General features: G+C 40.6%; 1 protein-coding gene across 2 annotated transcripts in view; it reads left to right on the forward strand.

Moving 5' to 3' along the window:
• Positions 1-27,938, forward strand: part of LOC149271754 (mitogen-activated protein kinase kinase kinase kinase 3-like) — a 107,325-nt gene that overhangs the window by 30,085 nt on the left and 49,302 nt on the right. For both annotated transcript variants that reach the window (XM_089507142.1, XM_089507143.1), the window contains exons 3-7: positions 13,223-13,313; positions 16,464-16,528; positions 17,045-17,100; positions 21,465-21,512; positions 26,156-26,198. In XM_089507142.1, coding sequence (XP_089363268.1) covers positions 13,223-13,313; positions 16,464-16,528; positions 17,045-17,100; positions 21,465-21,512; positions 26,156-26,198 — 303 coding nt within the window. The remainder of the gene's footprint in view (positions 1-13,222; positions 13,314-16,463; positions 16,529-17,044; positions 17,101-21,464; positions 21,513-26,155; positions 26,199-27,938) is intronic.

Consider the following 27,938-nt stretch of genomic DNA (forward strand, 5'->3'; position numbering starts at 1 on the left):
GCCGCTCCCTTGCGAGCCTGCTCCTCCAGCGGCGGACATTACTGTCCGTCTCTGGAGGGGTGCCGGGTGCCGCAAGTTGGCACCCCCTGCGGTCGCACACCCCAAATGCCGGTCCTGCTCTAAGGGGCCGGGAAGCCCCCACCAGGGCCGGCCTTAGGGGTTTGCGGCCGCACAGGGTTTAAATTAAAAGATCGGGGGTTTTTTTCAACTTTATTTAACATCCTCCATGTTAAATAAAGTTAAAAAAAACTTTATTTAACATGGAGGATGTTAAATAAAGTTAAAAAAACCCCGATGTTTTAATTTAAACCCTGTGCGGCCGCAGACCCGTAAGGCCGGCCTTGGTGGGGACTTCCCGGCCCCTTAGAGTGGCGGACCCGGTCGCAGTTGCGGCGGGCTTAAGGGGCAGGTGCCCCTTATGCCCTGCGTTAATGCGGCCGTAGGTAGGGTAGGGGCCTGGAGCTGCAGCTCCATCAGCCCCTAAGTCAATGCGGCCCTGCCGTGGCCCGGCCCACCGGGCAAATGCCCGGTGTGCCCGATGGCCAGTCCGGGCCTGCTTCCATTGCAAAAAGAGCTTTGATAATCCATCCCATAACCGTCACTAGCACAGAGCCAACCAAATTCTGACAATTGGTGAAATCAATATTAACCCCGATAGCTAATGGTGAGGGATGGAATCAGTTGTTTTTTTTACAAAGAGGAGCCAGCTTGTGCCCTGTCTGCAGAGGAACGAGCAGCTCAAAGCATAATGCGTATCGCAGCTACCACGGTATCTGGTCTGATGCCTGATTTAATTACAGACCCGAGCGTATGATTTGGTGGTTATGGTGGAAACATGAGCTCATCTCTATAAACGTATAGATTGGACTTCACTGCATCATATAATTAAGTCTGCGTGGCGTGGCGTTTGCCTTGTAACGGGACTTGGGGATTCGAGGAGACGGTGTTCAAATTACATATGAACTGAGGTCTCCGTTCACATGAACCACCGTGCATCTGGATGTGCCGTGATATTCCCTTAGAGACAGAGTGCAGTCTGTTTACTCGTTGGAAATGAGATTTCACCGTCTTATTAGTAAAGAAACGAAGCACAGGGTTGGCATTTAATAAAACAGAATTTACAATATGTTATTCTTACCAAACCGCTCAATGTCAAGCAATAGTATAATATACTGTATAGTATGTGTTGGGAATAATAGCTCCCAGGTATTGGCTTTATCTAAAATATTAAACAGCAGTTGATTTGTTGTATATCTCCATACCGGACTGGTAGCTGAATATGCCCTGGCACTTTAAGAAAAGCAATGTCGGTCTACGGCCGGTGTGAGCATTGCCGATGGCCAGTCTGCTCCTGGTGTAGCCGTCGTGCCTTCATACAGTTCATAGTTTGCGGTCGTGATTATTCTTTTAATGCTTTAAAATATTAACCCCCCCTGCATGAAGGTTGTCTTCTGCTGAGACAAGCCCAGGTCAGGTCATAAATATACAGAGCTTCTCATTTCCATTTACTGTGGGTCGCTCGTTAATATTATTGTCAATGTTTGATGTAGACATTGGTTTTGTTGTATACGTTACGAATGGCTGGATGCTATTCCGGAATAGAGAATTCTGCATCCATGCAGAGATGTTCACGTAGCCCACTCACTGCCGTTTATATAAAGCAGTAAGCACTATATATATGTGTCTAATTAATTATGCAATTCGGGATTTTTCAGGCAATAAATACCATTCAGTTTTTTATAGACAAACTAGAAATGTTGTTTTGTGTTGTACAGTAATTGCTTAATTTTATTACACTTTTGGGATGATCAACGTTTCAGATACTTTTTCTTGACCCCTAAATGTGGGAATCCAACATACCAAAGCAGCCGTCTTCGGGACAATTTAGTGTTTTCTACTATTAATTGAATGTAATCAAAGTCGTACGTGAAAAGAACAACATGGAAATTTTAAGGGATCACACAGCCATCCGTGTGTTATCCGTGTGTATAAATTGTAAGCACATGTTCTATATAATATATGTGTTAGATGTTGCTAGATCCAGTCGCTTGCTCAGTTCAATTGCAGGTCAGACTATCTTATAGAACTCAAACGAGGGCGAGTTGGAATTTTCCGTTTTTTCGATGTCGCCAGTAGCTGAACGAGTCGAACGCTGGGTCTGCCTTGCATGTAAAGTGATCTGCCAGGAAATTCTCTGTTCTCTACTAAACATGGAATCGCTACACCGTTTTCACCTGGTAAAGTACTCGAGAAGAATTCAGAGACTTCTGAGAGAGGACATCAACAAGCTATCGCAAAACAGCTTAGTGTAACATATACTTATTTTATTTTGGCGTTAAAGGGACAATCTGCTGTGCCAAACAACCCCACTATGATGAATACATGTTAAAATAATAAGCATTATCCTTTGCCTGCCCGCTGACGGTGCTGCGGCTGTAGAGCCTCCTCTTTTTGAAGTTGTTGAAACAAATAGGAGCGCTTTCTGAGGATTTTGATGCATGGAGTGTATATTTTAAATTTGATTTGACAGAGAATAGGAGTGGAGTAGATAACCCAATAATAATAATTGTAATAATAATAATAATAATGTACTGCATTAAATGGGCCGTTCAATGTCCCTGGCACCCCTATTTTAGAAGAATGCATATTCAAATGCTCTATGAATACTTTAAAAGGAATTTTTCCAAAACTATAACCATACAATTAAAATGAAAGCGCTTACCTGATACAAAAATGCAGCTCTTCGCTTTTTTCATTGACAGCAATGGGTGCACTTTCAACACGTGCACACTGTGATCTGAACACACCGCCAAGCCAGTGCGGGGGGGCTAACGGGAGGTATATCACGTTCATGGAGATGGGTTTGGCTTTTAGGTGGGAGTGGGGACAGGGGACAAATGCATATAGGGGATTCTGCAGAGTCCCCCCCCCATTAATTTGTAAGGGACACCCTTAAAACTTAAAGGGACCATGCAGCTATCATGTGCGTTAAAGGGACACTTCACTGCATGTGATGGCTGACATGTCCGTTTCATGCCTTTATCTCACGCTTTTTCTTCCAAATATTCTGTTGCCAGCCAATGCCTTGTGTTTTATTTTTTCCAAAAATGTATACCCACCTGTTAATTACTGTTATGGGGTTTATCATTGCTGATCAGTGCATTACAAGCACACCATTCAATGTCATATGAAAGAAATAGAATAAACTGATGCAGCGGTATGGTCTTAATGATGGTTTAATCAGCTGTAATGATGGGCACTGCTTGCAGGCCACGTTGTGTTATACCCTGTGTTATTGTGACAAACTGTGTGATGTGTGTAAGCAATCACACAAACTCTGGGAATGAGCCGCACTGATTGGGCAGCCACTGGCTTACACAAAGGGAGCTTTAAAGGAGACCCCACAAGTGAGGGACAGGAACCGGAATGACCAATCCAGTAGGTCAGGGGCAAATCCAAAACCAGACCAAAGATGAATTAGTTTGATTAATAACTGGGTTTGGCTTCTGAGAATTCTTTAATAAATATGTTCCATGCTTCCCGGATAAAAATGTAGATCATACCCCTTTGATGGTTCCTCGCCACATCATATGAATATTGATACCCGTAGTTAAATATATAACAGTAGTTGGTGTCTTTTGTAAGTGTCTCGGCTGGACCTCTTATTACAATCGAGACCTTTCAAACTTAGATTTAGTTTCTGTAAGACAATTCATGGTGACGTATATGACACTTGTTTAAGAAAAAGCTTTGAAATGCTGATTAGTAATCTTTCATATACAGTGAAAATATGGACTATATGTATTCCTGCCTAATGTTTTTTTGTATGCAAGTACATAGAAGGTTTCATCGGTATCCCATTCCCTGTCCCCAGCTATTTGCATTGCAGGAGATACACCAGCTGAATGTACGAATACTCACATCTGCAGTCTCCAGCACTGGCTTTAGATCTCCAGCTGGTGTGAGAGCTCCAGGAGGTCTAATGAGACCCCTCTGAACTTGTGCACAGAAAGCACTCCCATTGATTTTGATGGAGGTGCTTTCCTGCCGGTGATTGGCTGCTGCAAGGTGGGGGTACTTTTTAATACGGGGCAATATGAAATCACCTTCCCCTGAAAAAGTTTTCATGTTGTGTTTTGGAAAGTAGGGATCTTTCTTTTGACGCCTTTCAGATTTATATGATATTACATTTCTTTTTTCATTTGACATTCTGTTTCTCTTTTTTTGTACTGTTTTAACTTTTCTGTAATGCAGTTTCTTTCCAGATTTACGAACCTTTTCCAGAAGCATGCATCTGTCCTCTTCTCTCCATCATGCTCAGCCGTACTCAGTAAGGCTGTCTCGCTGGCTACATGCTGAGATTTGCATGAATCATCCTTATGCCAAAAAGCATCTTCAGTCAAACTCTCCAATTAGGTGTGGGGGCTTCAGGCCATACTGTGACATTATAAATGAAAGTTAAAAGGGCATTCAGGCCATCATGTAAAATGTGAACGGTACATACGTGTAATGTGTACCCACTGCTTTTGGAGGAATCTGTTTGCTTCCTGGATACCCAGCTATCATGCATTAAAATGCACAATGGCTTCACTGTCCCTTTAATAAGAACACATGAAGTTGGCATTGCATCTTGAACATATGTGGGTTCTAATCGTGATCCATGATGTTATCTACCTCAGCACATCCACATGCAGTAACCACTTCCAAAAACATGTTATTGGTCCATGCATGCTATATTATTTCTGCTTTCTAATAAATCTTTTTTATTTATAATCGTTATTTCTATTAAATAATATTATTATATAATAATAATAATTATTATATATGGTGCTGTTATTATTAGATTGTTACCTGTTTGTCGTCTGCTTGAGAATATTTTTTTTAAATTTTTAAAATCCATGGAATTAATCTCATAATTGAACATCTAAAATACATTGCAAAGTCATAATCATATTTTCCTCAACCCGTACTACCACTTTATAAAGTTTCTTTTTTCTTATTTATACCTTTTTTATTGATGTTTTTTGCTGAATTTACGTTGTTGGCGCTTGCATAGTTCCTTCTTTCTCTAAATGATAGTACATTATAATAAATCACTCTCACAGGGCCTTGCAGCGATAGTCTCACTGATATCCCTCTGTCGTCCTTTGATACAGCCTTTAAAAACCCTTCTTCCTAATGAATACAGGAGGGAAAGGCAGACAGTGATAGTAATGTGTTGATTTCTATCTTTTATTGATGGCGCCCTTGAAAGTGGTGGAGCGCAGCTTCAATCTTGCATTTTAAAAAGCTTTTGCTTTATTACAGGGTACACTGTCAGTTAAGTTTGGAATTCTTTGTCAAGGAATCTTGAAGGTTATTTTGCAAGAACCACAGTTTGTATGGTTAAGTGGAGAAGTATTAAATGTGGTATTGTAATGGAGGCCACAAAGGCCTTCTCGAAGGTTCCATAAGTTTTGCTGTAAGCCTCCATATCTAATCTATAGTCTTTGTATAATAGTTTTAGCTCTAGACTTTGTCCCATCTCTATGATAAAGCTGTATATATGTTTTTGGTAAATGGAGAATTATTTTTATTAAGTTAAGTAATAACTAGGTATTGTGCTACAGCTAGCTAAATGTGGACTTTCAGATCCCATCTGTAGTCCACATCCAGTATCCGTATATGTTCCCCTGCATAATGGGAATAAAGGTCCAAATAATAGAGAGATCACCCATACTTTGTACAGCACTAAAAAAATAATAAGTGATCTTGTCAACGTAGCAGCCAGTGGTATGATCCAAGCATGAATATGTGTCTTCCCCAAACCCTCCCAATAGAATGGTCCAAACAACAGAAACATTCTGTTGGTTGCTGTGATAAGACAACTCTTCAAACATTAAATCAGAATTATTTTCTATACATTTGATGTGATATCCAATCTTATATATGCCCCTTACTTTGTTAATTTGTAAACCTATTCATCTGGGGTCACATTCTGAATAATTCAACATGCAAATTTTAATGGAGTATCCAGGAGTATCACACAATTTTCATAGGAAATTGGGAAAACATATTAATACCGCGGGAGTGGAGTTTCTCTCGCTGGAAGAGCTTGCAATCTTAATTGGCTAGTTATAACAGTTTATACAGAAGTTAGTTGGCACATTGTTAATTACAATAACATTTCCACCACCTTGTAGTGGTTCATCTGCCTTTTTTACTTTAATTATTCTGTATATGTGGCAGAGCTGAGAGCGGAGGGTTCACATGGCATCCCTTGCCTTTGATCTGAGTCACTTGATATACTAGGTCTGGATCCAACAACAAATTCTCTTTGATGTTGTCCTTCTCTGATAAGGTGTTTTTAAGCCCAGCACATAGAGGAGGAACTGCTCCTGGAATATCCTTTTTTTATTTGTATGCTTTTCAATTCTAGATTGTTTTATATAAGGTAGTTAGTGTGGAAAGTATTGGGGTATTAACAGGGCAATATATTACAGTGACTATATCAACAGGGCCATTGAAGAGAACAATAACAATATGTATAAGACATCTGTAAGGTTGGATTGAATTTTACCTTGTCGTGCTGGCGTTTGCATGCCATTGTGTTAGAAAGATGCTGGAGGGATTTATTTTATCTCACATCAGTGATTTTACTTAATGCCGAATGTCGAGTAATGAAAGACCCCTGTTGTCTTATACTGCAGTCACATCCCCTGACATCAGGAGGTTAATGCAAACCCTCTGCTTCTCAGTACTCACGCTGTTGCCATCTTCCCGCCGTCTTGCAATTTATTATGTCCACAGCTTTTGCTACCCGGAAAAGCTGCCGATTCCAGCTGAAATAATTCTTCAAAGGATATAAGCTTAGAATCCAGTTAATGCTCAGCAGGTCTGGGCATCGGCTAGCCCTGTGTTAAAAAAACTGCGGCGTGATTAGCGTGTCTTCTACTGTGCATATTGTCTTGCTCGGGACAGGCATGAAATAAGTGCTGTTGGCAAACTCGTAGTTTTTTTCGCTGTATTTGCCATGATAGTATCGGTTTTTTTGTTGTGGGAGAGAATTAAAGAGATGGGACTGTGTGATGTCTGGTTTATCTCCTGCTGCGTTTCTGCTGGCTGGCCCATCTCTACTAGATCTGGTGATCAGTCAAGGTTGGAAATGTTTCTCTAGGCTTCTCTTGTTATATAGAACAGTTTGTCTTCAGCTTTTTCCTGGCTCCTTGTTAAACCCGAGCTTTACAGTGTATAGCAGTTGACACCTGGCAAGCGTGGGGTAAAGTTTAAGATATGATATAAGATATGTTTTCTGAAACTTTCTGGTTGGTGAACCCAAGCTTATAGCCTCAGAGCCTTCCGTTTCTGTCTAAATTCCCAGTGTGCTTATAAGTTCAAGTTCTGATTTGCGTGCCTGCTACGCATGGTATTTCTGGGGAGTTGATGGCTACGTGCCCAGAGGGCTTGTTCTGCTCTCCGCTCCACTCATGCTTGCGTCTCCCGAATCAGTGCTTAATGTCAGGTCACTGAGAGCCCTGGAGTGTAAATCCAGAGGAGCACAGAAGGGAAATTAATTTGACTCGCAACAAGGGAGCAAAGTCCACTTAAGGGACAGATGTGCCACGTTTGGTCCTGTTACTCCACAAGATGGGTCACAAATCAAAACCCAATATATGCTTGTTTTAGATTCCAGGAAAAGCACTAATAACCTTTTTCTTCCACCAAAACCCAACATCACACATGATCGGCCATTCCTGTCCTAGAATGAAACCGAACGAAGAGCTCTTTTTTTGCTCTCCGACACATGAATTTTGTTCTCCATTGAATGGTGTACCGTGTACCCATCTGTGTATTTAACATCTATTCTATTTTAACATGTGGTCAACCTCCTGCTGCCAGCTGCTTGTTGGTGCGGAAGGTTTGTCTAGGTACCAATAATACACCCTAATTACCACCCTTTACTTCTCTGGTGCTTTATTACTGTGTTTTAGCTTGTATTTGTAATTTCCTCCCTTTGTGCTGTTTCCGGTCTGGTATTTCATTATAGATAATGTGCTATAAAGAAAGACAGAATGACATACCTGTGTACTGTGGGTTTGTTAAAGAATAAAGGCTTTGCTGACCTATTGTTTAGAAACACTTGGAACCAGAAGAGCCCAGCATGCTTTTTTCTTAGCATTTGTGTATGTTTTCTTAAAGTTTTACAAAAGGGCCTCCGGATATACTTTATTCACTGTATACACTGTAATACGTTTAAGCATTTTGATTGAGGGAAAGCTAGCATTAGATACAGGTGTACACATCTTAATGGGACACTTCTGCCATCGTATGCACTTTAATGCATATGATCGATGAGAGGTCCCTTTATTTTTTTGTGGTGTCCCCTTGCGTATACATTTGCCACTCTCATCCCCCAACTATTTTGTAAGCATGAAATGTGTACAGCCAAACATACCTCATGAGATGTACCGTGATGAGATGTACCGTGATAGTCAGATTCAGTGCTGAGCAAATGCTCCAGAAGGCATGGTAAGTGTGACCATTGAGGTCGGTGGGAGCAGTTTTCCTGACGCTTATTGGCTGCTTCAAGCTGAGGATGCCGAGCTTTAGCTTCTCCTTAAGTCTTTTGTTTATGAATGAATGAATGTATATGTGCTTACAAAGGACTGTCCCTTTAAAATGAGTACTTGTATAGTGATAAGAGCAGTTATTCTGAGATTTTTGTGGTTGGTGTTTGCTTTTTTCCAAAGCAATAGGCATCATAACCAGGGTTGATCGATTGTACAATTATGGTTTGTGGGCCCTCAATGTAACCGACAGACATGAATAAATCCAGTGAGACGGTCTACCTTGGCTACTAAAGTTCTGTGGATGGAGTCTTACGGCCTTCTCTGTGGATCTGGATGTCCGTGTCCTTACATGGTTTCTCATATGTCTCCAACTGACTGACCAGAGTCATACACCATTTTCTTACATCAGTAATGTTAATAAGATACAGTGGTTTGCTCTACCATCATTAAAATTTGACAAGTTCCAGTGTAAATGTCAGCGGTTATCCCGGGCTACTTATTTGTTATGTTAGCCACGCTGTGTGATGGATCTTTGTTTCCCTTCTGATGTTATTTAAATTGACACCTTCCAGAGGGAAATTGGTTAGTGTTATTTTAAACTGAGATTAAGGACAATTGCATACATCGTTCATAGCACAATGTGACAAGTTCAAGGGCAGTACTTTGCATTGCTAGGTTTCATCATACATCGATCAAGTGTACCGGCAAAAGACAGCACTTTAAATGACATTGACATCAATAGCAGTTAGTGGGTGAGTGATACACAATCCCAGCCTGTATCCCGCGGAGTAATCAGGGAGCCGGCGCTGAGACCAGCTAAGTCAGCACGTATATTGAGACATTCATACTGCTGAATTGAGATCCGCTCTTACCAAGAGCTGGAAACATACGTTCTCATAAAAACATCTCAGTAATCAGAGTGTGTTTTGACAGTAGATTAGAGTGAAAATATGCGCATCTTTTTCTCCGTGCAAAGGAACGATGGTAAATGAATTCTGAGCAGGAGTCATTAGGATAGAAATATGTTCTAAAGCATATGCTGGTGTCCATAGGACTGAGAACTGGCTGCGGATTCTGAACTGTGAATGGTTTACACACAGATGCATTTCTCATGCAAATTGTAGGGGTTTTTAATATTATCATGTGTTATTATTGTTGTAATCTACAGCGGCAAATGATTATGGTATGTAATATTATCATAAAAACGATGAAAGAACATACTTTCCCTCGTAGGAATTGATTGTGCCCATGGTGACGATAGAATTTCAAAGAGAAATAATTGAGATATAGAAGACTGTTAAAAAACATGTTAACGCAGAAGTGGAAGTCATAATACGTACTTACTATGGGATTTTCTACATCTGGCAATTAGACTCTTCAAGTTGCTTCATCAGAAATATTTTTGCTTTATCTTTACATCACTTTCCTCCCATGTTACACACACTGCGTGATGATGTCACAAGGCTTTTTGTCCACAGAACTCCCCATCTCCAACACTTTTCCTCAGGTACAGTGGCCAGTCCTGGCAATGGAAGTTGCAGGGAGTCTCAATAAAGGGCATAGTCTTCTGGACAGCCAACAATCGAGATGTAAGCTGTGTTCGCAAGTTCTTTACTGTTAACACAACCTATGGGCAGTTTCTGTGCTTTATTAGATTGTTTTTATGTGACGAGTATATAAAGAGTCATGTAAATGGTCAATTTGACGGCCGATAAGAACCATTTAACCTGTCTAATCTGCCCATTTTTCCTGACTCAGACCTTAATCAGTCCATGGTCTTCTCTTAGATTCAGGATAGCTTTATGCCTATGCCACCCTTAAATTCCGTCACTGTATTTGTCTCTACTGCATCTGCTGGAAGGCTGTTCCTTTAATGTACCACCCTCTTGGAAACGTAAATGATGCTCCGTCACCTCGCTTCCTTTATGAATGCCAGACTGTACGTTCAGCTCCTGTGTGTGGCCAGATCCCACCATGAAGCCCATTTGGCTTTCTTAGAAACAAACTTTCCCAGTTCTACTTGCATGGTTGGGTATTGACCTCAGCCTTCATGTTTCCAACACTGTTCATTCTTCCATATATTTCTTAGCAAACTGCAGGGATCTCTGTGCTTTTGTGACACTAAACAAATTTTACCAGATAAGTGAAACTGCAGCCTGCCGTGTAATACATCTATTGACTTGTCAGCAGTAAGATTTGTTCATTTTTTGCTGGCTCTTCCCCTGTTAACATTTTGCACAGGAGCCTGATTTATTTTACTATTCCCCTGTTAATAAATCTCCTTTTGCTGTTTGTGCTATTACTTGGCAGCCCCTGGCGTCTTTGAAACAGGAGGAAAATACATCCTGCTGTCTTTACAGAATTTTGCAGTCCTTTTTTACAGTTTTTGGCTGCCCAGAGAATTTACTTCTGCTGTATGTTAACATTAGGTCTGTGAAAAATCCTTTAATGGTGAACGTTTTTGAGTTAAGATGCAGATGAATGGAACTTTGTACTTCCTATGCCAGCTATATATAAGCAGTGCATGGTTTTATTACAGGATCCATCGACAAGTGAGCAGCCTATACATAGTCTACTTATAGATATTAAGTCGGCGTTAATTGGTGTTACAACATTACTAAGTGGCCTGTCTTCAGTGGCCCCCTATAATACTTGCAAGCTCTTTTCACGGAGGAGCATATATCCATATTTTGGTGTCCTGCCTCCTAACAAGAAAAGATTGGCCCATTGCGTGATGCTTCCTGCACACTTATCTCTCTTCACAGTGGGTTTGTGGCTTGCAAATGATCATATGATGAACCAAGTACGAAGCAGGGAGGTCAATGTTGCTTCCTCCATAGAGCCCTGGTTTGGTTGGTCACCTTGTGCAATGCCAAACATATGTAGCACGTTTTGTACTTCAGTAAAAATGGGTTATGACATCATTCACGATACCTGAGTATTTCCTAAAATGCAGACCATCAGAGGGCAGGACAAAAAAGATCTCTGGTCAGCTCCACTCCTGGCCATTAGTTAGTAGGGGATGCTGAACAGCTCAAACTGGTCTCAGCATTTCCTCATGTGACCCTCACTTTCTTCAGTCATACCGTTAATTGTAAATGCCTTCAGAATTTCTTTGGAAATGTAGATTTGTGGCCCTTTCTGCTTGTACGGTTTTCTCTCCTAACATACCCTTAATAGTACGTGAGTTCCTGACAGCTCCGTCTCAACAAGTTGTTTTAAAGCGCTGGAGTTAGAAGTCTACAATCAAAACGCGTACCAAGGATATGTAGCTTCTTGTCAAGTTCAGAGCCAATAAAGGAAATTTGTTCTCCTGTCAGATCATCAAATAAACAACCGAGTATCTTGTCAGTTTGTTCCACTGGAGAGAACAGGCATCAGAATGCCAGAACATAAAAAAATGGACATTTTCATAAACAGAAGTACAAATATAGAAAGAAAGCGAGGGTTTCAGATGTACGAGATCCGAATCCAGATTGGAAATACTTGCAAAACTGCAAGAGATCGCTGTTTTACCGAATCGTTTAACAGACTTGGATTAGCCTTAATCATCAATTTCCGTATACGTATTAATTCTCACTGAATCAGCAGCTTTTCAATTGCATTTCACTGCGGCTACTGCCTTCGGTTACCCTATATGCTCCATGCTCTCGGTTCTGTGCTGTGCGCTATTAGTTGGACTTTTGTAGCCAAGGCCTTCTTGGTTGGAGTATGCTGTCCTGGTTGGAACCTCTATAAAGACTCTAGACAAACCATGATTATGATGCCCCCAACAAGCAAACTCCACCTAATGTCTGCTGCATCCAAAGTCATGCCTACAGACATCCAGCAGGGTATAGTTTTTGTGTGTTGGACTATCATATGCGTCCTGTATTTATAAACAGGTGTCACCAGGGTCCAGCTATTTGAGTAAATCATCCAGTTTTTGTATTGGTGTCACAGACATATGAAAGAAGGTTGACATAAATTATATTATCTGAGCATCATGAATATTTAATTGCTCAGTCCCTGGTCTTATTCCCTGGTTCGATTCAGGATAGCCATGTAACTGTCCTGTGCATGGAAGGCTGTTCCACTTATCTACTACTACCCAGCAGTTGGTGACAAAGGAAAGCCACTTTTAGTTTTATTATTGGCATATGTACTAGGCACGGCCTTTATGCCTTTTCACTCATCTGTTGCAGCTCTTTGCCATAAACTTTTGGAATAATTGTGTGTACTTGTGTGTGTGAGATTATGGATGTGTAATTGTGTGCGAGCATGGATATGTGTGTGTGTGTGTGAGCATGGGTGTGTGTGAGGATGGATGTGTAATTGTGTGTGTGTGTGAGTATGGATGTGTGTGTGAGAGCATGGGTGTGTGTGTGAGCATGGATGTATAGCGAGTATGAGTAAGTGTGTGTAATTTGTGTAAGTGTGTTTACATTTGTGTGCCATAGTGTATGTTGGAAGTGGGGGGGGGCGGGCAATGATGGCAAAGACCAGCTGTTGAGTTGTGTTGTGTTGCCCCAGGGCAATTTGCGCACCAGGGCCCTGTGGTTTCTAGTTACGCCCCTGTACATACCCCATAATGTATGCCATATCTCTGTGTTCCTGAATCGCGTTTCTTTGTATGAAACATGCAGTGGAATTAAGCTACCGACAATATCTGATGGGAACTCTTTTTATTTCAGGGGAAGATTTTGCCGTGGTGCAGCAGGAGATTATAATGATGAAAGACTGCAAGCATACAAACATTGTGGCTTATTTCGGCAGCTATCTAAGGTACAGTTTTGGATTATCTGTATCATAAAGAAACTATTCACATTTATTAGAATTTTATCTCTTCTCTATAAAAAGCCTTTAAGAAACGCTCATGACATTTTGTTATATACATATGCAATGTGTTTTAATGCTCTTCATTAATGTGAATCGGCCCTCTATTTCCTATGAAACGGTAAAAAATTCAGTCTTTGTGCTATATCGGTGTGCTTCATTTCTCCTTCCCAAACCCTTCTTAAGGCTGCCTGAGCCTACCAATAACAGTGGGGAGAAATAATCATTCAGTGCATGCGACCAGGAAGTTAGAGTGTCTGCTGTTGTGAGGATAGCTAGACAGTTTCATTTCAAAACGCAGTCTGTTTTGTGTTTCTCGAGCAGTGGCAGGCTTTGCTGTCAGCTTTAGCCCATTGCTAAGCCTGGCTGTGTCATGCCTTTAACTGTAATATAGTCCTTGGCTGCCATCGATGGGTATTCTGAGTAGTTTCAGGTGTTGAGGACCATCGTGCTACTCCAGAGTATGGGGGGATTAGTGAATATAGGCCCTTACATTTTCAGTAATACTTTGATAGTCGAGAATAATTTTTTCCCCTTTTTGAGGTGAGGTTTTTTGCCTTTTTTCTTGGATCAGTAGCGGGGTTGGACTTGATGGACTTGTGTTATTGTTTAACCTAAAATGATGTGTCATTTTGACTTAAGTTGTTTGCAATTTTTGAATTTTATGATAGAAAAATGTGCAAGCTCTTAAACAGCATGCCGGAGTCAGGAAAGAGTCATGTCAGGAGTCATGTTGGTTTAGTAAAATGTTAAACTGCCTGAATCTAATTTCCAGGAATTTAAGGACTTTGATACTCTTTGCAGAGTCTGTCAGAGCAGCTTATATTTGTCCCAGGAGAGAGATTTACATTGTACGTGTTCTGCAATGTTCTCATTCTATAAAACCTGGTCCCAAATAGTAACTGCCTTCTACACAGTCACTGTGTGTGAATTTGGGTCCTGCTCAGTGGCTCGGGCTTACACAGCATAGGCATACTGTAGGGATCGACAGTATGCCCAGTAACTCTGGGGGCAGTTCGCCATGGGGACTAGAAACCACTTCCTGGCACCCGTGGTTTTGAGTGGAGAAGCAGGTGCCGTAAGTGTGCCAGATTCATGATGGCAGAAGATAGGTCGCGGCGTGACAGGTCTCCAAGAGGAGATAGGAGGAGTAGTGTATGCAAGTGTATTTTGCAGTGCCTGAGTCACTTTTTCTGTTTGTAAATGTATAGTGCTGTAGTCGGTGTCAGTGTGCGTACTATAGTGTCAGTGTGCGTGTGTGTATAGTCCTAGAGTCAGTGTATGTACCGTATTGTAGTGCTAAATTCAGTGTGTATGTGTGCATAGTGTTAGTGCGTGGTGTTAGTGTTTGTGTGTGGTGTTGGATAGGGTGTGCATGTGTATAAGAGTGCAGTGCTAGCGTATGGTGGTATTTGTTACAGTATGGCATTGGCATGAGTGTGTATGTCAGCATTATAGTGTTAGTGTGTGTTTAATGTATCGTGTTAGCATGAATGTAGAATGTTAGTGTGTGTGTGTGTGTGTGTGTGTGTGTTACTGTAAGGTGTAAGTATGTGTGAGCATAATACATTAGCATGTGTCTGTTACTTTATGGTGTAAGTGTGCGAATAAACGGTTAAACATACAAGCTTGAGTCTTTATGGTGTAAAATACCCCTTGTCATGAAGGGGTTCACTGCAACATGGTACGAAGTGGTGCAGTACTGAAGAAAGGTGTGTTTTATGTCATATTGTCCTACTAAACATGATTTAAATGCAGACCATGGGGTAATAAATCAAAATACAAACATTATTAGAGAAGAGAAAAAAGTTGGCTCCTAATTTGTTATGGCTGGCTCTCAGATCCAGACCGAATTTGCATACTAAATAAACGTGTCTCGTACCATCACCATCTTTCACACTTTGTGTTGCGTCACCGTGTTTTCTCTAGAATCCGCGGTGTCCTCTCCAAAAATGCATCCATCTTATCGCTTATATTTTTAAACGCACAAAATGGATGGAGCCTGCCTGCAACGCTAGTATATTTCCCACTTAGCTGGACAAGTACGATTCTGTTTAATACATAGAGGCCTGGATATGTGCTTTTGCCTGATAAGAGGCACAATGGACAGAGGGGGAAAAAAACAACTTTAACAACCAATTTCTTTCCTGGCAGGGTACGTGATACCGGACAATCATGCCAAGCTGTTGTCCGAAAGCCATTTTATTAAACCGCCTGTGCATGGCTCTGTAGTGACATTGTTTTGTGAAAGCTCTGGTATTGATGGCTGTATTTTCTTAGTCTTACTCTTATTCAGATAGTTGTATTCTTGGCCAATTACTGTAATAGTCACTGTTGTGCTTCCTAAATCTCAGACATCTTCAAGGCATTAACATAATGTGCAAACAAACAAATATTTTTTTACCCATAGTTTCTTGCTTAACCTTTAGCATGAGCACTTTGGTTTGTTTCTGTGTGATTCTATGCATGTGCGGTTTAGTGTTTAATCTCTATGTGGATCTGATCCTCAAGTTCCATGGTATGATTGAAAGCGTTGAACGTAGGGAGCCTATAGTTTATTATTGTACCCATGCTTGGAAACGTGCGAAGTTTCACTCAGAGTCTCCGGCTGAAGAGCTGCTTTCCCAGGGTTCCATGGTAGCATCTACAATGTATGGACAGTGGATGAGCTTTTGGTCCTCCACAAGGTTCCTTCCACTCCCACCAAGATCATGCCTACTTTGCACCCCTCCAAAGTTTAACTGAGGCTAGCCCTGCCTCTGTGAGGCTAGCCCCACCCTCTGATCAAAGCCACTCCCCCCAGAAGAGGCGGATGAGTAGAACAGACATGAGCACCTATGGAGCTCCTATGTGCTTGCTAACTGTCGGCTCACCATAATATTCAGCCACTATATAGCCATATTCACCCATACTGATCAACTATAGCTGTTACCTCAACAATAGACAACTCTGAAACGGGGCAAATGATGTCATTCTTGACACTGTGAAATGTTATTCCTGATTGGCTGGGAAAGGCGAGACATGATGCATTACACATACTTATTACTGGTTAATGCCGTTATTTTTCACTCACCATGTGTTTTTTTATTTCCCTTTTAGACGGGATAAGCTGTGGATCTGCATGGAGTTTTGTGGAGGAGGCTCCTTACAAGACATCTACCATGGTAAGCAGAACCGGACAGGACGTTCACCTCTTTTATTGGAGCAGTTAGCTCCCACCGAACACCTCTTCCACGCCTTTTGTGCATAAGCAGTCATCATTTTGGCCATTGCACTTGTACAGTTGTAGATGGTCCTGGAAAGCCTGATGCTGGCTGAGATTGCTTGAATTCAGGACCTGAGACTCCCCGATGAGGCTGTCCCAACCAAAAGTCATTGCTATTTCATATTGTTAGATGTCATTGCTATACTACTTCCTTAGATATTATAACTTGCCTTGGAATTCATAGTTGAGCAACATGCATGATTCTTCATGCATGTGCTACATCCTCATTCATGAACTATAAACCCTTTGCTGTATAATATATGCCCCCTTGCATAATATAAGCTGCTATTTCCCAACCTGCTGTGTTCTGTATTAATTAATACTTAATTTGTGTAATTTTCTTACTTTTCCTGCTAAAAACATACATTTCCAAAATAAATACACCGATGTTTCCTCTTTTTCTGTCTTTTCGCAGTAACGGGGCCGTTGTCGGAACAACAGATTGCGTATGTTTCCAGGGAAACGCTGCAGGTAGTTGAGCTGTCGGTTTTCTGATGTGTTATGTGAGTCAGAAGTAACCTTGGAGGCTTTACTGTCCCAGGGATCCAGATTGAGGAGTACATTGTGTGTTCACAGCGAAGCTGAAAAGGCAAATTGCACCCTGTCACGGTGCGAGGACGCAGCTGAACCTGGAATCGCAGCCCATTGCTAACCTCTTATAATTCACTTTTAAAATAGTCTCCAAGAAGAAGAACATTCAAAGGGTGATGGTGCAAGTAAGGATCAAAGAAGTGGAATCCATACGTAACGTGAAACTTTTTAAATAGCGTTATTTTAGGACCGGTAAAAAATATTAACCGATTAGTAGCATATAATGTAAAAACTTTGCAAAAGTGGCTGGAGAATTGGGAGAACTTCAAAGTATCCCCAAGTGAAATCACCTTTATTCAAGCAGTGGTTTCAGCTGTATGATGCAAAAAACAGAAGCAACATTTGGAGTATGAGTTAGCATCAAATAGCTTCTAGGGGTGGCTTAATTTGGTACAACCATTATTGAGCTGAATTGTGTATTGTTTGCAGCTCCTGTAAACCAGCTGTGTTTGAGTTTGTCATTTATTGGGGTGTGAAAGAAGGATTTATTCACTAAAGGAAGAGTTAAAAAGAGAGATTGCCGGACTTTCGATTTACGCCATTAGTAATTACGAAGGCTGGCAAATATAATGAGACCGAATACATCTCACTGATCTAACTACATATTATGCAGGATCGGCCAAGCTCTTGTGCCAGGAGAAGCTCACTGGGGTTAGACCTTTAAAATGTGCAGCAAAGCCAAGGAGCTGAAACACAACTGTCCTGTCAGCTCTCTTTTTAGTGAATAAACCCCAGAGTTAACAGACGGTAACAGACTGATTTGTAACATGAACTGAGCCCTGCGTAAGAGCTAGCAATCTAAACTAGACTACACCATACTCACTTGCAGCTAGAGCTGCATACAACACTTTATGCTGAATGCTGTGCCTCTGTGATGAAGAATGCACCAGGATCAAGTTGAGATGCCAAATATTATTTATAGCTGTTGCTGAAACGTAAGGGATACTTGGCCACTTGACTGTGTGCGGTCCTTAACACTCCGACCTGGCTCCTGCCCTCGTAATGTGCGCTATGAAAGGGGAAGGAAAGGGGTCCTGCTCACCTGGGGAGGGGGTCTCGGAGGCAGGGCTGTCATTATATTTCTGTTGGCTTTTCCCGTGATTCCATACACAGATGCTGCATTCATTATTTCATGAGCTCCTGCTACAAAGGCAGCTGCATCCTGAAATTCATGTGCATATCCGTGTCACACGCATTGGCACGCTGTCACGGCTTTTATAACACCGTCCGTTCAGCCCTAACAAAACCGTAGCCCGAGCCCTTCTAACTCAACCGCACCCTGAGCCTCATCACAACCCAATAACAACATGGAAATTCACAAAGACGCTTGTTTAGCACAGCCTTGAATAAACAAAGACCGATAACCTGTATATATACTTTACATTAAGTACACAATGGTAAGTAACCTCACAAGCGCAGGGCCCTCTTCTCCTTCTGTACTTGCGTCAATGTCATCGTCAGCTCTGTATATTGTCCGTTTAAATGTTACTGTTAATTTTCATTGCCCTCCTATTGCAACGGATCTATGGAATCTGCAGGCTCACCATAAGTAAATGACATGTAATGTATAGTTACGGCTACTCACAAAAGCCCAATGCCCAGGTGGACGTATACGTATAATATATAGATTATATAGCTTGCGCAAATCACATTATATGTATAATAGTTAACTAAAGGACCATTACAGACATAATCACTGGCCAAAGAAATAAATAATACATTATGATCCTTCTAGGAAAACAATGCAGTGAGTGTAATATTTTAAGGAATATTAATCATCATCTCCTCCAGTTCTTCCTTCCAGGGAAATTTTCAAGACGTGAGGCTCTGTATTCTGTTCTCTGTCTGGGGGATGTCATATGGGATTTACTAAATCATAAACTGTGGGGAGATGAAACGTTTCATGAAAGTTTGTGGGGGACCTGAACATGATAATTTCTCATGTGCGTTATGAAGGGCCAACTCCGTTCCACAATGGAATCGCAAAACTCCCACCCCAATAGCACCTTATCTCCTCCTCATTAACTACATTTGTTGGCTCATTAGAACGGTTTCCGGTAGTAGTAGTAGTAGTAGTAGTAGTAGTAGTAGTACAGACCTGCATCTACCTGCGCAACACGAGAACTTTAGTTTACAATAGCTGGGGTGGTAAAGGTTATTCCAGTCTACAATTCCTATGGTGTTCAGCCAGTAATGGCTGACTGTGTATCAAGGGAGCTACAACAACAAAATAGTTATCGTGTAGTGTAGGCCACCACAACTACAATTCCCATGAGGTTTAGGATGATGTTATTACATTTCTCATGATGTTTAGCCAACCAAATGGATCATGAGATGTGTATTCCACGGCAGCTGCAGCTAACTCTATGTATTAAGCACCATATTTAAGCAAATTGACTTTTAAAATATCTGCATTTTAGAGCCTGTTGAGAAATACCGTATTTTTCGCTCTATAAGACGCACCTGCTGATAAGACGCACCTAGATTTTAGAGGAGAAAAAAAAGGAAAAAATATTTTGAGCTAAAAAATGGGCTAAAATATTTATTACAATAACTGAATAAGCTATGAACACAGTAAGACACACACAGTAAGACACACACAGACACAGTAAGACACACACAGACACAGTGAGACACACACACACACAGTAAGACACACACACACAGTAAGACACACACACACACAGTAAGACACACACACACAAACACAGTAAGACCTCCCTCCCTAACCCCCCTTCTCAGTATCTCCCCTCTAACTCCCTAACCCCCCCTTCTCAGGATCTCCCCTCTAACTCCCTAACCCCCCCTTCTCAGGATCTCCCCCCCCCCTCCCCGGTCACTTACCTTAAACTCCTGTGTTGGAAGCGTGAGGCGTTTGTCTCGGGTGCCGGCGCTTCACTGCTGAGCGCCGGCGTCTGACGTCATATGCCGGCGCCCAGCGTAAAGCGCCGGCACCCGAGACAAACGCTTCCAACACAGGAGTTGAAGCGCTGAGGCAGGCGGCGGTGGCGGTGGCGGCGGCTGCCGCCAGCAAAGGATTCCTGTATATCTGTCAGGCAGAGGGGCCCGAGAGTTGCCGAGCGGTTGTCTTCAGCAACCGCTCGGCACCCCTTGGGCCCCCCTGACTGGCAGAAATCCAGGACTCCTCTGCTGGCAGCCGCCGCCGCCTGCCTCAGTTGCGACCCCGGATTTATCGGCGTATAACACGCAGGTAGGGTTTAAGCTCCGGATTTTAGTTAAAAAAGTGCGTGTTATACGCCGATAAATACGGTATATCGTTGCCCCCCGTCCCTCCCTCCCTCCCTCCCTGCCTGCCTGCCTGCCTGCCTGCATGCATCTTCGCTCCATAAGACGCGGCTGATTTTTCATCCTACTTTGGGAGGAAAAAAACTGCGTCTTATGGAGCGAAAAATACGGTACTTGATATTTTATATGCAAAACATATATATTGCCTTTTCTGACTGTTCTTGCTGTTATGGTTTGAGATAAATAATTTTTGGTGCTGTAGATCTTGCCTGACTTCTTGTACAGCAGTACAAGCAGAATCACGGAAGGATTTATGTTTTAAACCAGGCGTCTTCAATCTGTGTGGCTTGCGTACCTTCCCGATATTTAAAATGGACAAAGAAGGGCGTGGTCAGAGGTGTGACTAGTAGGGCGGGGTTAAACTGAGATTTATTATGTCACTTTGTGACCTAATAGAAATTGTTATTGATTGAAGCTTTTAGAACTAGAAGGATGTGTTTCATTTATACAGTTTCATTTATGAATCAGGGTTGTGGAACACCCAACAAACATTCCAAAAGAAAAAGAAATTGGGAAAGGAGAGAGGGACTGTCCCTCTGGAAGACAGACAGAAGGGACTCCTGGCACACATCATATCTAGTGGAGTCACGGGGCAATATATATTTGTTCAAATATAAATAACCCTAAAAATAAAAAGTTAAATGGTACATAAACAGAATGCAGTATGTCTTCAGTCCCGAGAGAGGCATTTTTTTCAGTACATTTCCTACTAGCTCTTAGGTGTTATCAGTACTTAAATAGGTTAATGGACACCATATGAGAAAAGGCATGTGGATAAAATAGACATTTATGTAGACATCACACCCTCCCCAGTAGTGGCATACACCGATAATTTGCCACTTTGTCCTCGTTACTGATTGCCTGTGATGTTTGTTGTGCTGTTTTTGTTCTGGTTTCCTTTTTGATATTTGAACCTTTTTTTCCCCATTTTGCTGCAGGGACTGTATTATTTGCATAATAAAGGGAAAATGCATAGGGACATAAAGGTAAGATTGAACGTTTTTTTTTTCACCCTAGATGTATCTCTTCATCTCATCTCCCCTGCTTTCATTCATTACATACTCTCTGTACACAGGGAAAGTCACCCTAGTGCAATATACAAAGTACAGCTTGTACCTGTTGAGAGTTTGATAATGAATATTAATGGAGGAATTTTAAATATAAGCATGGATATGACTTATATACTCTGTATTGATGTGATGTTTGCCTTTCTAAAACCATCTGAGGCCATCATTGTTTTTATTTTTAACCTGATCTGATACTGCAAATAATATCAGTTTATTTTAAATGTACCGTGAATGTATAAAATGAAATACTTTTAAAGCCAAATTTTATTAAATCTGTTATTACCTGGTTACGTTTATTGGGGATGCCCAAGCAAAAAGGGGGGGGGGGGGTGAAATGAATAAAAGCTAGCATAGTGTAGGCTGGGATTGGGCGGAGCATTCTAAAAAGGGGTGTGGTATTGTCAGAAATGGGTGGGGCTAGTTTTAAATCCCCACACCACCTAAGGCATTCATAAAAATAATAGGGGGATTTAGGCCATTTTTTTATTATTATTATTATTTCTATGGACACATCTCTGAAACTGAAAAGACCGCATTTCATAATTAAAGCATTTTTTTCTTCCTATAAAGATATATTTCCATGTGTTTCAATAGAGGTTCATACAGTGAGGGGATTTAAACATGCATGATATAGGCAAAACGCTATCCTGAATCTAAAATGATACCAATGACCGATGTAAGGGCTGAGTCTTTACATCATGAAAACATAGGCACACTAGACGGTTCTTATCTGCCGTCAAATTCTACGCTTCTATGTAATTTCCATTTTTTTATGCTAGAACTCGCAGGGGAATATTTTGTATGTCAGAAATAAGGCGATACTTTCCATTGTGCTGTTGAACATACTTTAACCAAGCCAAATAAACACAGGGCTATTAATGTCTTGAATCCATCAAGCCCGTTTCTGGTGTAATAAATCTTGTTGTAATAGAAACAATCATTTATTTCCATTCCCCATATATAGCAATGTATTAAAATGTCTAGCTTCTTGGAACAGGACGCAGATATTTGATTAGTATTTGAAGCCGCAAAGCATTCTCGCCCTCGGGCCAAGTAACAATTTTGCAGGCAGAAGAGCCGCCTCGTACACTGTTGTATTTATACATTATTGACAACGCATAGATGTAAAACAAAGGATGTCGCGGACTGCAGTAAATTATTATGATTGAATCGGCTGCTTACCGATGCGGTCTGAACATTTAGGTCTCATTTTCTGGAAGGATCACAGGGATAATAGTAATGGTTTATTCACTAAAGAGAGAGGTCATTGTAACTATGAGTTTGGAAGAGAGTCAACGCCTTGGTTCGCGAAATATCATAAAGGTCCAACCCCCTTCAGTTTCTGCTGCAGGAAGAACTTGGCTGGCCCTGTATAATGTATAGTTAAATCAGTGAAAAAATCAGCAGGATCTCCTTGTCCATTGATATGCATTTTACAGGGCCAATTCAGACCCACATGCTGGAGAAACTTGCCACTGTTGACCCTCTATAATAAATCACAGGGAGTAATATAATGTTAATATTTGAATACATGCTTGTCCCCTGTATGCACACATTCATATTTACTTTCAATAGTTTTTATTAATTTTCAAAGAAATAAGAAGTACAAATAGTAATATGGGAGACAGTCACAGCTGTCAGTTATGATCAAACCAAGACAGTCGCAGCTGTCTTTAATTAAATTTTTCACATATATTACCAGTTGAAAAAAAAGAAACAGTGATAGTATGAAGTCATCAATCTAATCCAGTCCATGTGCAGTGGTTACCTTGTTAACTTGAATGTTCACTGCATGTTGCGTGTCTCCACAATTGTGACTTTAAAGAAAAGATTATCCTTTACGAGTTTTAGAAATCAGTCACTTCGTAGAGGACTTAAAACTAGTCAATTCTCCAAAACCAAAACCCAAACAAGCGTAAAGGACTTATTCTGGCTTTTTGTCAGGTTCCTGCTCTCCACACACATTGGGATTATTCACAACCTATAGTTAAAAAGCAAGATTTAAAAAAATATGACAATATGTTTATATATATTGTAGCTATTCTAGAGGATGCAATGCTGTAGCTTCAAAATAAAGAAACAAATTAAAAATAATGATGAAACGAGTGATGTTAGCATCTAGCAATGAAGTCTAAGTGTATATTTTGATGGGCTCTGGCATATCTAGTTTATAGATTATAATTTTGTGCTGCATATAAATTTCCCCTGATTAATTCTTGGAATGTTCTGCCAGTTTAAAGTGCTTATCTCCCCGGCCCTTCTCAATTCTTTTTTTATTCTGGAACTTTACATTTTAAATAACCAAAGATTGACAGCATTGATCTATCATTGAACGTGCGTACACACCCGGCTAGTTGAGCCAGATGCCTGATCAGACCGCACCATGCATTCACAAGGGAGAGACAAAAGAGTGGCTTACATACAAAATGAATATGCGTGATTGCAAACTGCTTGGCATGCTTGGGAGAAGTAAACCGGTCATTCGCCTCAAGACTGGGCTGCGCGACTAAACAGCAATTTCAGAAGCGAGGATGTGTCTGTATGACACATGGCATACCCTTCATCCAGATCACTAACTTTATGTGAAAAAAATGTTGGCGTGTGTGTGTATGAATGTGTGTCTAGGTATGTCAGGGGGTGAGTATATGTGTCTAGGTATGTCAGGGGGTGAGTATATGTGTCTAGGTATGTCAGGGGGTGAGTATGTGTATGTTAGTGCATTTGTGTTAATGTGAGTGTCCAGATGGGCATATTAGTGTGAGTGCCTAGGTGTGTTGTGTTGGTTAGTGTGAGTCTCTAAGCATGTTAGTGTGAGTGTTTTGGTCTCTGAGCATGTTGTGTATAAGTCTGTTTGTTCATATAGTAGCATTGCGTTTTTAGATGTGGGTATGCATTGGTGGTTCTGGTTGTATTCGTGTGAGTGCGGGTATCAGATGCTCCTCCTGAGGTGTGTCCCTTGATGCTCATCTCCATGCAGAACTGTTGTTTTTCTTTAGACAAGTTTCTAGCAGCTGGTTGGTGAGATTAATGAACCAAAAAACAATTACTGGAAATCTGATGAACTGAAATTCATTTAGATGCAAGTAAAGCAGGCAGCGGGAGAGAAAAAAGGAACATTTTATCTATACCATCCTTTCTAAAATAAAGGCCAACCAGGGCATGCACCAGAACCATTGCTTCAAATGATTTCCTGATCTTATATGTGTATATAGTATTATATGTATATTTTTATTTATAGACTGATCATAGGTATGACACTTTACAGTTAAGTCTGCAGACATTAAATTAAGTATGAATGCATTAGTAGAGGAGATCCCTGCCCCAAAGACACATTACAGTCTATAAAATCATGATTTTTTGGGGGGAATGATGATGTCAGATATTCTCGGTAGCATCATTTTAATTATGCCTCATACATTTGTGACTAGAACTTTCCTTACACTTACGTTTATTCAGTAAAGGAAGTGTTTATATGTGACTTTGGAGGAAAGATTACATTTCAGCTCACCAACTTCGTTGTCCATTATCCTACTCAACAAGTTACGTCACCAAAGGGGCTTTCAAGGAACCTCACTGATTTAAAAAAATATCTTCTTGTGAATGTTCTTCATTGACTGTTCATAATGCATAGTGAGGGTGTCAAGGCAGCAAAATGAACCAAGAAGCAACCGTGGTGGGTTGTGACATGGATGACCACTTGGTCTATTTCTATACGTTTTCTCTTAGAAGGAAGCTGCAGTTTGAGATGTAATTTGAAGAGACGTAAGGCCTCGGCTATTGTTAAAAGGATTAGCAGAACTTTTTATAATAGTTTTTATTTTTAAATAGTTAGAAGTGGTGCTGTTTGGAAAATCATTTTAAACAGAGCAGTGCAAATCCTATCAGTGGCAGCAATTATTTTGGCTCATCAGTCATACTGCCCTTGCTAACACAAACAAAAGGCAAGGCAAGTTAAGAAGTTCAAATAAATCCTGTATTTTCAATTAAACAATGTCAAATAGCAATGTGTTTAATACACGGCACTAGCTCCCTTGCACCCCGGATCTCTTTTTCATTTGACAGGTTTTTAATCTTTGCCACAAATCCACATCATTATTGCCTTTTCGTGAGTCAGAGTAAATATTGTGTTCTTCGACAAAGTTTAATTAGTAGAGTTGCTCGCCGGCTGCTGCTGCTGACAGACGATTGATATTCTAGCAAAAACACGGTTTTTATTTTTTCTTCACGCATTTTTAATACCGGCCCATCATACAGAAGTGATGAAAGTGCAGTGGAGCTGAATGAATGCAGAAGAAGGATATGGGTTTTTGGATGGGATTGGAAGTGAAAGAATGAGAGCACTAAGCTCGAAAGCAGTTTCCCTGTAAATGTATGATTAATAGGTGTAAATGGGGGTGTCTTGGTACTTGGGAGATGAGATCACGGGAGGTCCATGTATGTTAATATAAAGCAATTAAAAGCTTCTAAAGGGAAATGAGTCTGTGTCTAATGACGTTTCAACAATGGCATGCAAAATCTTTGTAAGGCGGTTTCATTCCAATATGTTATCTTCTTCATTTCAGGGAGCAAACATTTTATTAACAGATAATGGACACGTGAAACTGGGTAAGTGTTTACATGCAGAAAGAATATACTTTTGCCTTTATGCCTTTTGGACCCAGGTCCATCTGTTCCTGTTTCCTAGCCTGGTGTTGCTCTTTTCTAGGAGCTCAGAATGTTTGGGACCTATGGGTGATTTCAGTGATCTGTAGCCCTGAAAGCTCTGATAATGTGTAAATAAACAGCATAAAATGGTGAATTGTATCGCTATATGACAGCGACCCATTGCAGGCACCTTTTTTTGTTTCCATTATTGAAGGCTTCAGATCTTGCACCTAGTCACATCTTACTTTAGTACTCTAGTCCAAGGCAGTCCCATAAAAATGGTTTGTCATAATGCAAGAACATTGTCTTAAAGTGGCTCTGTTGCCATTCATAAACGTGATGTTAACGCATCACAAAATATACCTATTGTAAAACAAATGTCAGCTAAGATACAGTATATGTAAATAAACATGACAATTAAGTGTCAAATTATGAATTAGACAATACGTTGGCCATTTAAAAATGCTTGGAATTAATTTTCTAATGCTGCATTTAATTATAAAAGTATAAAATGAAGAAGTCTTAGTGGAACTGCACCTTCAATCCGATATTAACAGAACATCTTAGGCAAGCTACTGAAATCCATAGTATGTTTATTTCATTCTTGAGCATACGTAGTTTTTGTATAGTGAAGTCGAGTGTTAGTGTTAGATGTGCGCACACGGACCTATAGAGAACTACAGCTGCGCCATTTATCCGTAGAGACCGTGAGAAGAATGCACGTGTTTGTGTGTAGACATGTTCGGTGGTTAAGTTGCAGAAATAACATCCATTTTAGATCCAGGGTTTATTTAGCAACTGAAGATGCAAGCTTTTTCTGAATTGTTAAATTCTCCCTTTTTTTTCTTCTAATGATTATGTTCATTGAGAGCCCAGATGTTTCAAACTGCTAATTATCCATGCAGTGTTATTGCTCACGTCAGCCTGTGCACGTTTTAAGACCAAAAAACGAAAATTCAAGTAAAATAATATTGCCACATATAAAAGCAAGCGGCACCCTTTGTTAATATCAGCTTAAAAAAGGTATATCCTTAGTTCGATTAGCCATCCATTTTATTATTGGGCCGAAAAGCACGCTTACCCTGAGATCTCCACTTGTTTTCAGTATGAATTGGAGATTAAATTACATTTATTGATATAGGGATAATACAAACTGTAGCATTTCCGGACCCCATTCAGACGCTATATATATATTCTAGTTTATATCATTTGGTTAAAAAAAAATAAAAAAAATCATAAGAACCAGTATTCTCTATTTGTTTTGACTTCTGATCACTGTAGTCTTTTTATTACTGATATTTTTTATTGTTATTTAAAGACTATTTAAGCCATCAGGAGTTAAATCGATGGTATTAAAGCACGTTATAGTTGTAGCACAGCGGGAAATTGATGCTTTCGCAGTTTATTAGCACTAGCAATCGATAATAACTTACAAGCAAAGGTGTAAGAGTGCTGAATTTGTTAATGATACATCCTTGGGTTTGATGTTCCATGTGTGTGCTAAGGCCATACTGAGGATTGTAGAGAACGGAAGGGAGAGAGGTAATTACCAGCACAAAACATGAAAGCCATGGTTTTATTTATGGATCCACTTACTCGAGTCAATAGATCATGCTCCATGACATCATATAAGATTTTTCATGATGGTAAAAACTCTTTACTCGCTGTACAAAAATGTTCAGAATGTAGGGGTCCGGTGTT

Source organism: Sceloporus occidentalis, unplaced genomic scaffold (assembly GCF_023333645.1).
Source record: "Sceloporus occidentalis isolate IW3139 unplaced genomic scaffold, rSceOcc1.0.p SCAF_463, whole genome shotgun sequence".
Lineage (NCBI taxonomy): Eukaryota > Metazoa > Chordata > Lepidosauria > Squamata > Phrynosomatidae > Sceloporus > Sceloporus occidentalis.